The sequence below is a fragment of the Oncorhynchus tshawytscha genome, linkage group LG10 (assembly GCF_018296145.1).
Source record: "Oncorhynchus tshawytscha isolate Ot180627B linkage group LG10, Otsh_v2.0, whole genome shotgun sequence".
Classification (NCBI taxonomy): domain Eukaryota; kingdom Metazoa; phylum Chordata; class Actinopteri; order Salmoniformes; family Salmonidae; genus Oncorhynchus; species Oncorhynchus tshawytscha.
The window spans coordinates 53,719,318-53,732,287 of record NC_056438.1 but is presented as its reverse complement, the minus strand read 5'-3'; the positions used below and the strand labels follow the sequence as shown (position 1 = coordinate 53,732,287).

The following is a 12,970-nucleotide window of genomic DNA, read 5'->3' as shown; positions in this document are numbered from 1 at the left end:
TGTTTTTTTCTCCCTGTCATTTGAAAGTTCAAATTTTCAGTTGTTTTGGGCCTTGGAGAAAAATATTTTATGTTTAGGGCAAAATTGAGCTCATCTGACAAATAAAATGAAATCATATATCCACTCATTTGAGGATTTGCAACAGAATCAGGAAGAAGGCCACAGACCACAGTAGCCTGCTATGGACCAGTCCACTATAGACCTGTGCTATGCTGCCCAATACCACAATGAGTTAACTTTAAGATGCATTTAAAGCAGTAGTCAAGTCAACTGATGATCGGTTTTATGATTGAAACCAAAGATTGACAGGGGATGCATCCATGATCATCATTCCTGTCATCACAGTGTACATTAACATTAATGATGGTCAATGGCACCCCCATGTAGCCTATTACACATGGGTTGTTGTCTCTCCATTTGGTCCATAAAATAAACCTCTCACTCCTGTCTGGAGTTAATCAAGTAGAAAACTGCCTGTCTCATAATCCTGTGTCTCCTAATGTATGTTATTATCTCCTGAAGGTGAACCTCTGAGGGCGCACTTTACTGTATCATATTAAACCGTCACTGGACAAGTGTAACATGAAAAAAGTGGCGCGCAGAATCCAGGGCAATCACAAGTGGTCGAGAAAGAGTGGGGGGTGGGACCACTGACTTAACAGGACTGCGCACACCAGAACTCTGTAGGAGAGAAGTTCTTCACAAAGGTCCAGCGTTTGGGCGCAAAAGGATGGATTCTTTCAGATCGGGCTCTAGCATAGGACTGTCTCCCTCTCCCAGAGATCGACAATCACCCATGAGTTTTGATCAGGAGCACTCACAACCGGGAACAATGGCCGGAGTTCAGGCGGGAACACTTGGCTTCCCATCTGAATCGCTGTGCGTAAAGTACGGGGAATTTTTAAAACACACCGCTGCCGCCGCAGCAGCCGCTGAGAGCAGTGGCGGGGAGCAGAGTCAGGATGATGACAGTGATGGCATTGGCAGGAGTGACATGGTGCTTTTTCCTGAGGAAAGGCTCATGGCATCAATGGCCAAATGTGACGCAGGTAAGAAACACAAAGAGCAGAAAGTGCTGCGGCTGAACATTAACGCCCGTGAGAGGAGGAGGATGCATGACCTGAACGACGCGCTCGATGAACTGAGGTCGGTGATCCCCTACGCGCACAGCCCGTCCGTACGGAAGTTATCCAAAATAGCCACTTTGCTCCTCGCCAAAAACTACATCCTCATGCAAGCGCAAGCACTTGAAGAGATGAGAAGACTTGTCACTTATCTTAACCATGGACCCGGTGTTACCGCGGCGAATACATCTGGTGCACCCGGATTAGGGCTCTATGACCAGCAGACAGGATACCCGTTCTCTGCTGGGACTCCAGACCCTTTCCATAGCAATGCGAATCTCTTTAATAAACACTTCAACCATAAACCTTGAACAGTTGTGGCCGACGACACTAACAGGGGACTTCAAGCTTCGTGCACACAACTGAATTGATGAATTGATGGGACCAGCGTGACTGACTGAGAAGTAACCACATTACCAAAATATGGATTCTTGCTGTATATGATGTTATATATTTCATGGTGATTATGTATCGAAATAGCTGTTGTTTTTGCAACGCCAAACGAAATGACAGCTCCATAACATGGTCAAAATGGTGAGGCTAATTTGTCTTTAACAAATTACAATGCAAGTCCAGTCTATTTATTTGACCATTATGTAGGCCTTTATTCATTTTATTCAGTTTGATTCGATGATGTTCGATGAATAAATTGTATTGGTGATATAATAGATGTTATGGTCTATATTTCTGCATTATATTCCAAATCGTGTATGTACAACCACACTTAATATCTGAAAGTCACAATTTATGAACAATTTATTTCCATCAATTTAAGATTGTTATTAATTGTCTGGTTTAAATTCCCCCTAAATACTATGTAAAAACTCAGCCATATAGCCTAACAAACATAAATGGGGTCTTTTCAGTAGCAAGGAAAACAACATGCTCAAACAAGGATCGGCAAGTCATAGCCACAGTGAGCTTGTCAAACAAAACAATTAGTCGTTGATCATAGTTGATAACCTTGCAGACTCCAATGACCCCATTAAAAGAATATAGGTCACTTTTAGATTTAAAAAAAAATGTATGAATACAATTACAGCCATGTGCAGGACTGGTTTGTTAGGTTTTAATTTATTTGATTTCATGAATAGTAAATGGTAAGTATCCTGTTAGTGTCTTGAAATAGGAAAGACATTTGAATGTATAACTTTAAAATGGTCAGTTATTGTTATTATACGAATAAATGTCATCAGAAATGTTTAGGGACACCACCATCTAATACATAAAGCTATAATCACATTGTGCTTTACCCTGTAAAATAGTTTAACTATTTTATTCAACTACTGTACTGTAGGATACAGCTTATGTAATAATATAAGCAAGGCATAATAATAAACATTTGTATTTTATTTTAATAAAAGATATGGTAATCGTTTTTAACAGCAAAAACGGATAACTATATCTAATTATTGGCTCATTATGTCCTATGGAATAAAACAACAAAAGGTTCCTAGCTAGCAGATTCACTAGCCTTACCCACAGCTGGAGCTTGCCTATATAATACATTGACAAATTAGCAAGTCGATAACTTATCGTGTGAATAACCAGAGTTAACATCAGTCTATGAGAAAATAGTCAAATACATGGGTGCGTCTCAAATGGCACCCTATTCCCAATATAGAACAGTACTTATGACCCTATGGGCCCTGGTCTAAAATAGTGCACTATGTGGGGAATAAACAGGGTACCGTTTGGGATGCAACCTATGAGAAAATAGTACAAATCCATATGAGCTGCATGGGGCTCAGCCCTCTATTCTTCCTTTATACAGAGGTCCCCCTCTTCCTCTCTGGCCTGACGTGGTCTGTAGTGGATCTGGACGTCTGTGGCAGGGAGCAGGATACCCAGGCCAGCACGGCTAGAGTCCAGGGAACACGGCTCCTGCCCCTCCACCACCTCCATGTCAAAACGAAGCAGCAGCAGAGACAGGAACTGCTTTATCTCATTCACAGCAAAGTATCTTCCTGGGCACTTAGTGGAGCCCGAGCCAAATGGCATCCGGTAGTACTTCAGCTTCTGGCCGTCCTTATAGAAGTCCGTCTTTTCCTTTCCGTCTTCGACGTATCGGTCAAACTTGTACATCTGTTGGACGGGTAATAAATAATATGTTTCTAGTGCATTATTTTCTGGATTATTATTATTTGCCTGATCCCAGATCTTTTTATGCTCTTGCCAACTCCATTGATGTCATTGTCAAGCCAAACCAAGTTCATGTTTGGCATGACAAGGAGTGACAAGGAGTTGGCATGATAACACAGACTGGCACTCAGGCTATTCTTATTTCCGACCTCCTATATTTTAAAGCTCATTCACCCCAAAGGGGTGATATAACAAAGGGTAATATTTCCTGTTTATTGCATATTACAGGAAAGATTCCATTTTGTTTAGTCACCGATCATGGCAAGATTATCACCCATCATACCCTGATTACATTAGCATGCATGTTGTGACCTTCTGAAGGCCAGCGAGTGGATTCAATCACTCACAGTCCATGCATGCTTCTCATTAATCTAACCTGGGGACAAACACACACACATGCACGCACACACACACACACAAATAGCAGGTGGTGTGGGTGGTGGAGGGAGGCACTACAGTAGAACATATACAACTCCCAGACTAGACTAGGCACAGTGAAGAAAGCCTACAGCTTTTCTAGAACGCCCACAGAATTCTGAGGTCTTCTTTACCTCTGGATTCTCATAGATCTCGGGGTCCATGTGCATGCTCTGGGGATACAGGGAGATGATATCTCCTTTCCTCACTCTGATGGAGCGCTCTCCCTCCAGCCGCAAGCTGAAGTCCTCCTGGGCCACACGGATGTTCATGGAGGCTGAAGACAGCCGCAGACTCTCGTTTATGGAGCTCTCTGAAAACAGAACACAGAATGGTTCAGTTAGTCACCATGGGTTTTTGTTTTATAGCTACCAACATTGGCCAGAATAAAACCCATGGCAATCTATTCTTTTTTTCTTTCTTTTTTTTTAAACCTTGAGTAGCCACAATACGACTGGCTCACTACATACATGTACTCACACAGAAGAGAAAGCTTGGAGACTTGAAGACTATTAGTTAGCAATATGAACTGCTCTAGCAAAATGGCTATGGCTAAAGCACAAGCTGAGTAACCAAGTCATACATAGCTTTGTTTCCACATGTATCCATCAAGGAATCCTGACTAGCAGTGTTTCATTAAAACCATTACAATCTTAACCGAGACAAGACACTATAGGTCAAAAAAGAGAGATTCCAAAATGTAACTAAGGAATCATCCAACCCCCTATCACTTATAAAAACAAACAGATGTGAAATGGATATTTGACCGTCTTCCCCTGAGGAGATGAAATTGTCAGTAGTGTGTGTGTGTGAGAGAGAGAGAGAAGAGAGAGAGAGAAAGCCACAGCCAGCCTAGACTAGTGGCATTTGTCCCTGAGCATGCAGTTGTCAGAAGAGATGAGGCTACAGTCAGCATGGTGGATGCAGCAGTGTGATCTAATGTGACAGGTACAGAGTCTGGAGGGATCCTTTGAAACTGGCTTCATTACTACAATCACAGACACTGGTTTGTTGGGGGGTGGGACAGGACAATTTGCCCTAAATTGTACACAGAGCCACACATAGAACACCTGCCACTATACAGTAGAAGTGTGATAAGAAGATGTATGGGTATATATGTATGCATAGTCAGCTATACAGAGGATTGGAAGGCCCTCTCAAAGCCACACTACCATAGACAACTGAACTATGTCTGTACTAGTTGGGGCTGAGCCAAAAAGACCACTTAGTCAAATCAAGGAGGAATACATTTATACATTCTATCAGTCATAAAATGCTGAGGACAAATTGGACACTACGCAGACAGACCTAACAACAATACACCACAATTATAATCTACCCAGATAAAGTAGGCAACAATGATGAGCCAGATATAGCAGAAGACAATGAAACCCTACCAAGATACAGTAGGCTGTCCAGCTGTTCTCGGGTGAAGGTGACGTCTCGGTTGTGATCTGCTTCTAGTCCGGAGACCTTCAGGACACAATGGATCTCCTCACGCACTACTGCAAGGGCCTCTGGGTGTGTCAACAGGTAATACATGGCCCAGAAGGTGGCTGGGACTGTGTTTCCCACCGACGCCCATAGAATGGCAAAATGATGAGCTGTGGCAGGTACAGAGAAGAGTGTCTATTAGTTAGGTTTGGGAGGTTCTGGTTGAAGTCAAAGTAGCACATGTTATGTTGTAGGTGTATAGAGATGCAGCTACATGGTAATACCATATTGTTCCTACAGTTATTACTGTGTAGGTATAAGTGTATATGGTAAAGTTAAGGGTAATGTCGGGTATACACAATTTCGCCACAATCTTTCCGTCCCAGACAAATTTTCATGATCGGGGTGAAATCCTATGAACTTGGGCTAGGATCAGTACGTCGGCAATAATTTCCTTTATTTTAGGGAATCAGACCTGCCTAATTATTACTTGAACATCTGTTTTGTGTTTAATAGGCTAAACTACACATTCTGTTAACATAGGACCCCAAAGTGATCTGTCTTGCAATATGAGGTCTACGACATTTCAGATTTACATATGATAATTTTTTACAAAGAAGTTTGGATGTAGTGAACTACTTTTTCAAAGTAATTTCATGTTTCTTAAGGGTAGCTTTAGTGTAGCTTACCCAGTGTTGTGTATTCATGGATGACAAGGGATGCCAGGCTTGACCAAAACATTTACCAAAAAAAAAAAAAAAAAAACCATATAATGTATCTTTCATCTCTCTGTGTTTCGTAAATTTACTTCAATTCCCAAGAGGCTGAATGTATCTCACTGGAATTAGCATCAAAACAGCACCCCTCTGTCTCAGTATGCGCAGCCCATCTGTCTGATGCTTTCTGGTCAAAAAGAGTATGACATTGTTGCCGCCCGTAGCATTGAATGCAAGGGAAGCCAACAAGCATTTGGCCTCCTTTGATTAAAAAAAATAAAACAATTATAGCCAATCAGCGTTGAGGTAAACTGAGTGAGCTCAGCTGTGAATGGTCCTGGTGTACAAAAAAAAAAAAAAAAGTGTCAAGGGAAGCCAGTTTGGATTTCTCTTCACACCAATCACATCACATCAAAAGCTAAATGTCATTGTCCCTTTCCTAAATTAGCCATGGATATGGATAGGGATTTGGACTTGTGGTTTTACTTAATTATCCGTACTGGCCAATGATTATAACAGCAATTCTGAACCAACCATAAATTCATACATTGTGCCCGTGGTCTGAGAGGATGGAAGTTCAACATCTAGCTAGATATAGTAGCTTAATGTTAACAAGCTGGCCTGGCGCATCGTTGTCTATGAAAGGAAGTTAGGCTAGCGAGCAAGCATTTTAGCCAGGTAGCCTAGTACAACAAAAACTAAGAGCGTATTCTGTACAACAGAGTCATAGACCGTTTAAGCAACATGAAAGACGAGGATGGCACTGGCGTTTTTCTACCAGTAGGGTGAGTCAACATGTTTTTTCTACTTGAAAGGGAGATACACGCGCACACACACAAATCAGTGCCATGGACAGCCACATCCGAAATCAGTGCCATGGACAGCCATATCATATTAAGCTTACGTTGATTGGACTAAAACATTTTTTATACCATCTTTTGGTTGTCACTGTTTTAGACTAATTATAGGTGAATAGATGATGTTGAAATCTTGTAGTCGAAATGGTTCTGGAATAGTGAAGACAGCGCCTGTTTTCTTTGAGACTTGCGGTAACTCTCCATGGTTTTAAATCAATAGTTGTTTAGTAGTCTGAAAATGTCAGAATCATTAACTTGCTGGACCATGCTGTAGGTCATGTAACTGTTTGTTACATGCAATATGTTTTGTGGACTTCACCGGATAGATGTTGCTCTCCAGCTTTGTGATGAAACAAAGTTGTGGTGAAATTTGTTCTGCCATTATGTCTTCTTATTGTCTCGGCCTTAGGCCTATATATCACGGTGGCAAGGCATATTACCGAGATGGATTAACATATTCAAATGTAGGAAGTAAGGTAAAGTACATCACAGAAACATATAAATAAGCCTAGGTACGACAGTACTGTGTATACCTGCTTTATCTATGTCTCCCATGCAGTCATACTGTTCAAACAGTGCTGCTCTTTCCTTTATGAACCCAGACGTGTTGGACCATGTAGACATCCTCTGAGGGTGAAAGTAGTTGATGAGTTTATCCCGGATGATCTTGGTTCCTCCCAGCAAAGAGATGGGGATCCTGGCGATGAGGAGGGGGAACATGTTGTCGAACTTGACAAAGTCCTGTCGGAGCATCACCATTCCGCTGTGTCTGTTGGTGTGGGCAGGTTTGCCATACATGGTCAGGAAAGTAGCCTCAAACATGACTGAATTGCAGAACTGGTACATACTTTCAGTCCTCCACTCACTCTCCCCATCCAGGTAGTCTTTATGGAACACAAGCATGAGATTTCCCATCATGCTCTCTGTCAGGTTATCGAGGTTGTCACCCTGCAGAAGGCGGAAGGACCTCTGGATGTGCTCGTCCATTCCGGGGAACTTGCCGCTCCTGACAGGGGGGTAGCCGAACGTCACGGGGGCCACTTGGTCAGAAAACTCATGGAAGTCCAGCTGTTTGCCATGTTTGATGACGTACGGATACAGCAACGGGTTCATTATAAACGTCATGTATTTACCTGAGTGGAAATATGAGGACAGGATTGTATTTCAATAGACATGAAACACGTGTACTGTGTAAAACTTTACTGTTTTAAAAGAGCATTATGCCATAAGTAATACGTGCAATAGAATAGATAGATTTTGTCAACCATTTCGGTAACAAGAACATTGCTTATTTTTTAGAACTACACTATTTTAAAATGTATAATAAAACATTAGTATCCCTCACCAGCAATCAGCACAGTAAATACATCTCCATGTTTCTCCTTATGTGCTGCAAGAAACCCATGAGCATTCTTTCGAAACTCCAAAGCTTTCCCAAGGAATGGAATCCAACCATTTACAAGTGGAGGCTCCCCATCTCTCCTATAAAAGAGATTAACAACATGTCATACCATCAACAAATATATGCATCGAAAATCTTTCAAATAAAATAAGAGATAAAGCATTGATCTACCGGTTTCAGATACAAATGAGATCTTATGGACAAAGGAACTGGTAACAGATACAAGGCGTAGGCATGTGATTGAGCGTCTCCCAAGCCTTCAAGCTGGACTCGTATCAGCTATCCCCAACATCTATTCTCTTTTAACACATACAGTATAACAGACAAATACAGCAGATGATGGGTGGCAAGGTTTAAAGGAAGAATTTAATGACCGAGAATTGAGCACAGACACAATAAAATGTATTTATAAAGCCCTTTTTATATCAGCCAATGTCAGAGAGTGCTATACAGAAACCCAGCCTAAAACAACAAACAATGCAGATGTACTGTAGAAGCACAGTGGCTAGGAAAAACTCCCAAGGCAGGCAGGAACCTAGGAAGAAACCTAGAGAGGAACCAGGCTCTGAGGGGTGACCAGTCCTCTTATGGCTGTGCCGAGTTGAGATTATAACACAGAGCATCATCTCAGGCAAAATTCGATGACAGAGCATGAATCACTCCCTTACAAATTGTATCCAACTCAAACAGCTATAAATAGCTGTAGGGTTGCAAAATTATTACAAATTCTGTGGTTTTCCAGAAATCCTGCTTGGATGATGCCAGATTTCCTGCTTATTCCCCCCTGATTCCAGGAAACCTCCAACTGGGATTTCGGGAAAACCAGTGATTTTTTTGGGAATTTCCCAGAATTTTGCAACCCTAACCCTTAAGTGAATACAGATGGAAGACAATTACAAAGAAGGCAACATGGGAGTTCTGCATAGCAATATAATCGCTTAGTGATTACAGGAAGAGTAGGCTGGTTATTTTCCCAGGGAAATGTAACACTGTACATCTAACACTGCTCTGTTCTCACTGTCCATCCTACAGATCGAATTAAATATTGCCTTCTAATCCATGTATGTGAGTGTGTGTGTCTGAGCATGCGCGTATATGTGCATGCACGGGTGTGCAGTAAAAAGCATCCATGCGTTAGCTTAAAGAAAGGAAGGGGCCGTTTTGACCCTGTCAACAGGACAGCAACACACACACTGGGCCCTTAAAAAACACACACACACACACACACACACACACAGGTCCTTCAGAACACATCAAATCAAAGTTTATTGGTCACATACACAGTTATCAGGTGTTATAGCGGTGCAGGGCAACGTTTATGTACTAGCTCCTAACAATGCAGTCAAATGTCAAATGTACAAAACAAATACACAGAAAAAACGGCAAGAAATCAAGAATGGCGGGCAAATTGACAACCCCAATTGCACTCTAGCAGTATCAAAACGCAATCTATACATATGTACACCGGGGGAATTTACACAACATGAACTAAGATTGACATGTACAGCAGTACATATATTAGTTTGAGCTATGTCAAGAATCCAGTATATAAATAAATATGAAGTGTGAATAAACAGTGTAACTGAAACAATGTACAGTAGTAGATATTAGAATAAGCTATATCAGGGATAGAGTGTTTAACTACTGTGTAGCAGGACTACAAGATGATGTTATATTTATCAAATCAAATTGTATTAGTCACACGTGCCGAATACAACAACAGTAGACCTTACAGTGAAATGCTTACTTACAAGCCCCTAACCATGTCACGCTCGTTGTTAGAATAAACGGACCAAGGCACAGCGTGCGTAGAGTTCCACATGTTTAATTATTGAAATTCACCAAAACAATACAGACACAAACAAAATGTGAAGTAATAGAGTACTCACAGGCACTACACAAAAACAAGATCCCACAAACAGGTGGGAAAAAGCTGCCTAAATATGATCCCCAATCAGAGACAACGATAGACAGCTGCCTCTGATTGGGAAACATTCCAGGCCAACATAGAAACGAAAAACTAGAATGCCTACCCTGATCACACCCTGACCTAACCAAATAGAGAAATAAAAGGATCTCTAAAGGTCAGGGCGTGACAAACCAACAATGCAGTTTAAAAAATACAAATAAGAAATAAAAGTAACAAGTAGTTAAAGAGCTACAAAATAACAATAGCGAGACTATATACAAGGGGTACCGGTACAGAGTCAATGTGCGGGGGCACCGGTTAGTCAAAGTAATTGAGGTAATATGTACATGTAGGTAGAGTTATTAAAGTGACTATGCATAGATAATAACAGAGATTAGCAGCGGTGTAAAAAAAAAAGGGGGGCGGGATGCAAATAGTCTGGGTAGCTATTTGATTATATGTTCAGGAGTCTTGTGGCTTGGGGGTAGAAGCTGTTTAGAAGCCTCTTGGACCTAGACTTGGCGCTCCGGTACCGCTTGCCGTGCAGTAGAAGAGAGAACAGTCTATGACTAGGGTGGCTGGAGTCTTTGACAATTTTTAGGGCCTTCCTCTGACACCGCCTGGTATAGAGGTCCTGGATGGCAGGAAGCTTAGCCCCAGTGACGTACTGGACTGTACGCACTACACTTTGTGGTGCCTTGCGGTCAGAGACCGAGCAGTTGCCGTAACAGGCAGTGATGCAACCAGTCAGGATGCTCTCGATGGTGCAGCTGTGGAACTTTGAGGATCTGAGGACTCATGCCAAATATTTTCAGTCTCCTGAGGGGGAATAGGTTTTGCCGTGCCTTCCTGCTTGGACCATGTTAGTTTGTTGGTGATGTGGACACCAAGGAACTTGAAGCTCTCAACCTGCTCCACTACAGCCCCGTCGATGAGAATGGGGGCGTGCTCGGTCCTCCGCTCGGTCCTCCTTTTCCTGTAGTCCACAATCATGAGGGGCCCTGTGTTGAGGATCAGCATGGCGGATGTGTTGTTACCTACCCTTACCACCTGGGGGCAGCCCATCAGGATCAGTCCAGGATCCAGTTGCAGAGGGAGGTGTTTAGTCCCAGGGTCCTTAGCTTATTGATGGGCTTTGAGGGCACTATGGTGTTGAATGCTGAGCTGTAGTCAATGAATAGCATTCTCACATAGGTGGTCCTTTTGTCCAGGTGGGAAAGGGCACCAAATGGTTGTTTTATGAAATATAATAAGGTTCTTAGGACTCTCTCGCTCCCTTTCTGAGTTAACTGAGAGGAGTCTACTGTTAAAGAGATGGTTTCCACTCTAGCTTCCTGCAGTTAGTCTGGGCATAGGGTGAAGGAAAATGGGTTTTGCTAGAGATAGCATGAGCTGACAATGACTTGATTGATAAAAACCTAAAAGCTGGCATTCCATAGGCAAACTAAGCCAGGTTGTGGGTAAAACACCATCCTGTATAGATAACCAAGGTGGTTTATGGGAGTTGGAACCAGTCTGACTAAGCATGTTTAGGTCCTATATAACATTGTCTTTTTCCTTATCAGTTAAGCACTCTGCAACGCACTTCAGAGTGTGGGGTCGACGGTTTCATTATTGCAATAATGAATCAATATTAAATAAAGATGATTGTTTGAAGAAATGACCAAGTCTCTCTCAGTACTGAATTTCCACAACAATACACAGTGTGAAATGGGAAGTGACCAGTGGTTCAATGCCTTTACAACATCGGACAGCAGCATTGGCTGTGAGTGTGTGTTGTTGTGTATGTGTGTTACATTACATTACTGACACACCCTTAAATTATAACTCCACTCAAACGCTACGCAAAGGAACATCCTCTCTCCTTTTTTGTGGAAGATCTTGCAGTAGTGGACAGAAAACTGTAATACAAACTGAGCAGATTCAGAAAGCTATTATCAAATATTTGTTCAATGATTTTTGAAGCTTAAGGATATGGTTACCAATCAGGGTTTATTTGACCAGTTCGAGGTTGAGCTGGCGAGACATTTGCTTATATAGTCTATAGCCACAGCGTGTGTACACAAGACTATTAGCATAAGGTAACTGAGTTAGGGGCACAATGTTACCCGTCATCTTCTCCCATATTTACCCTATAGACACACAATGTCAGTGGGTCATTATACTGATAAAATAGAGGCAGCATTGTAAGGTGCAGTATACAACAAAGTATTGTGTCATTGAAAACAAATACATAGACTAACTGTTACCATAGATTTCAACATCATTCCTGTCCTGTCCTGTTTTTGCAAACACAAAACACATAACGTCTTATGCAGGAAAATACTGTATCTAGAGCTGACGTAGTGCAGCACGGAGCACAGTGTCCTGTGTCACAAAATAATGCATGAGAATCAACAAAACAATACTAATCTGTGCAATGTCAGTGCTAAACTAACTGATGTGTATGCTTATCCATCCAAGGGATAATATTCCATTTCTCCTGCTAGTGTGTGGAGAGCGCTGGCCATGAGAGACTATCTGCTATTTGTGAGGCCTCAAACTGACAAGTCTCAGCCCAGGCTTGCTTGTTGTTGTGCTTGTGCCCCCACCTAGTCCACACTGCCGCCTGCCTGCCTGTCTGCCTGTCTGCCTGCCAGCCACTTGTCAGAAGCAATCAGGGAGGCTGATAGTGTCTGCCAGCAGTGAGCACATTTGGAGAGGACAGCATCAGAATAAGGGCCCCATGCGTCAGTAACAATATAACAACAGATGCCCACACTGCAGCAATGAGTGTTTATCAATTAGACCTGTCATTTGTTATACTTCACATTAAACAAAATAGGATGATACTGTATGTAGAATATGGAATCCCATTTACCTTTACTGTTGAGGCCCTATTTGCTAGGAAGTTGTTACCCATTACTAAGTAATGTTGCAATCAGCTTGCAGGGGCAACAAAATGCAATCCATAACATGTTCCTCTTACT

The 12,970-nt window shown here is 42.1% G+C and overlaps 2 protein-coding genes across 2 annotated transcripts in view; one reads left to right on the top strand and one right to left on the bottom strand.

Annotated features, from left to right (window-relative positions):
- Nucleotides 1-611: 611 nt before the first annotated feature.
- Nucleotides 612-1,794, top strand: LOC112260444 (class E basic helix-loop-helix protein 22). Its single transcript, XM_024435560.2, has one exon. The coding sequence runs from the start codon at nucleotides 731-733 to the stop codon at nucleotides 1,433-1,435; it is 705 nt and encodes a 234-aa protein (XP_024291328.1). The 5' UTR covers nucleotides 612-730; the 3' UTR covers nucleotides 1,436-1,794.
- Nucleotides 1,795-2,179: 385 nt separating this feature from the next.
- Nucleotides 2,180-12,970, bottom strand: part of LOC112260443 (cytochrome P450 7B1) — a 12,256-nt gene continuing 1,465 nt past the window's right edge. Inside the window, exons 2-6 of the mRNA XM_024435559.2 lie at nucleotides 8,036-8,172; nucleotides 7,224-7,823; nucleotides 5,081-5,287; nucleotides 3,818-3,996; nucleotides 2,180-3,209 (exon numbers count right to left, since the gene is read on the bottom strand). Of these exons, the coding sequence (XP_024291327.1) occupies nucleotides 2,880-3,209; nucleotides 3,818-3,996; nucleotides 5,081-5,287; nucleotides 7,224-7,823; nucleotides 8,036-8,172 (1,453 nt within the window). The 3' untranslated portion in view covers nucleotides 2,180-2,879. The remainder of the gene's footprint in view (nucleotides 3,210-3,817; nucleotides 3,997-5,080; nucleotides 5,288-7,223; nucleotides 7,824-8,035; nucleotides 8,173-12,970) is intronic.

What these genes read in the sequence shown, in the direction of transcription:
- LOC112260444 (XM_024435560.2), top strand. Translation starts at nt 731, where the DNA reads ATGGATTCTTTCAGATCGGGCTCTAGCATAGGACTGTCTCCCTCTCCC.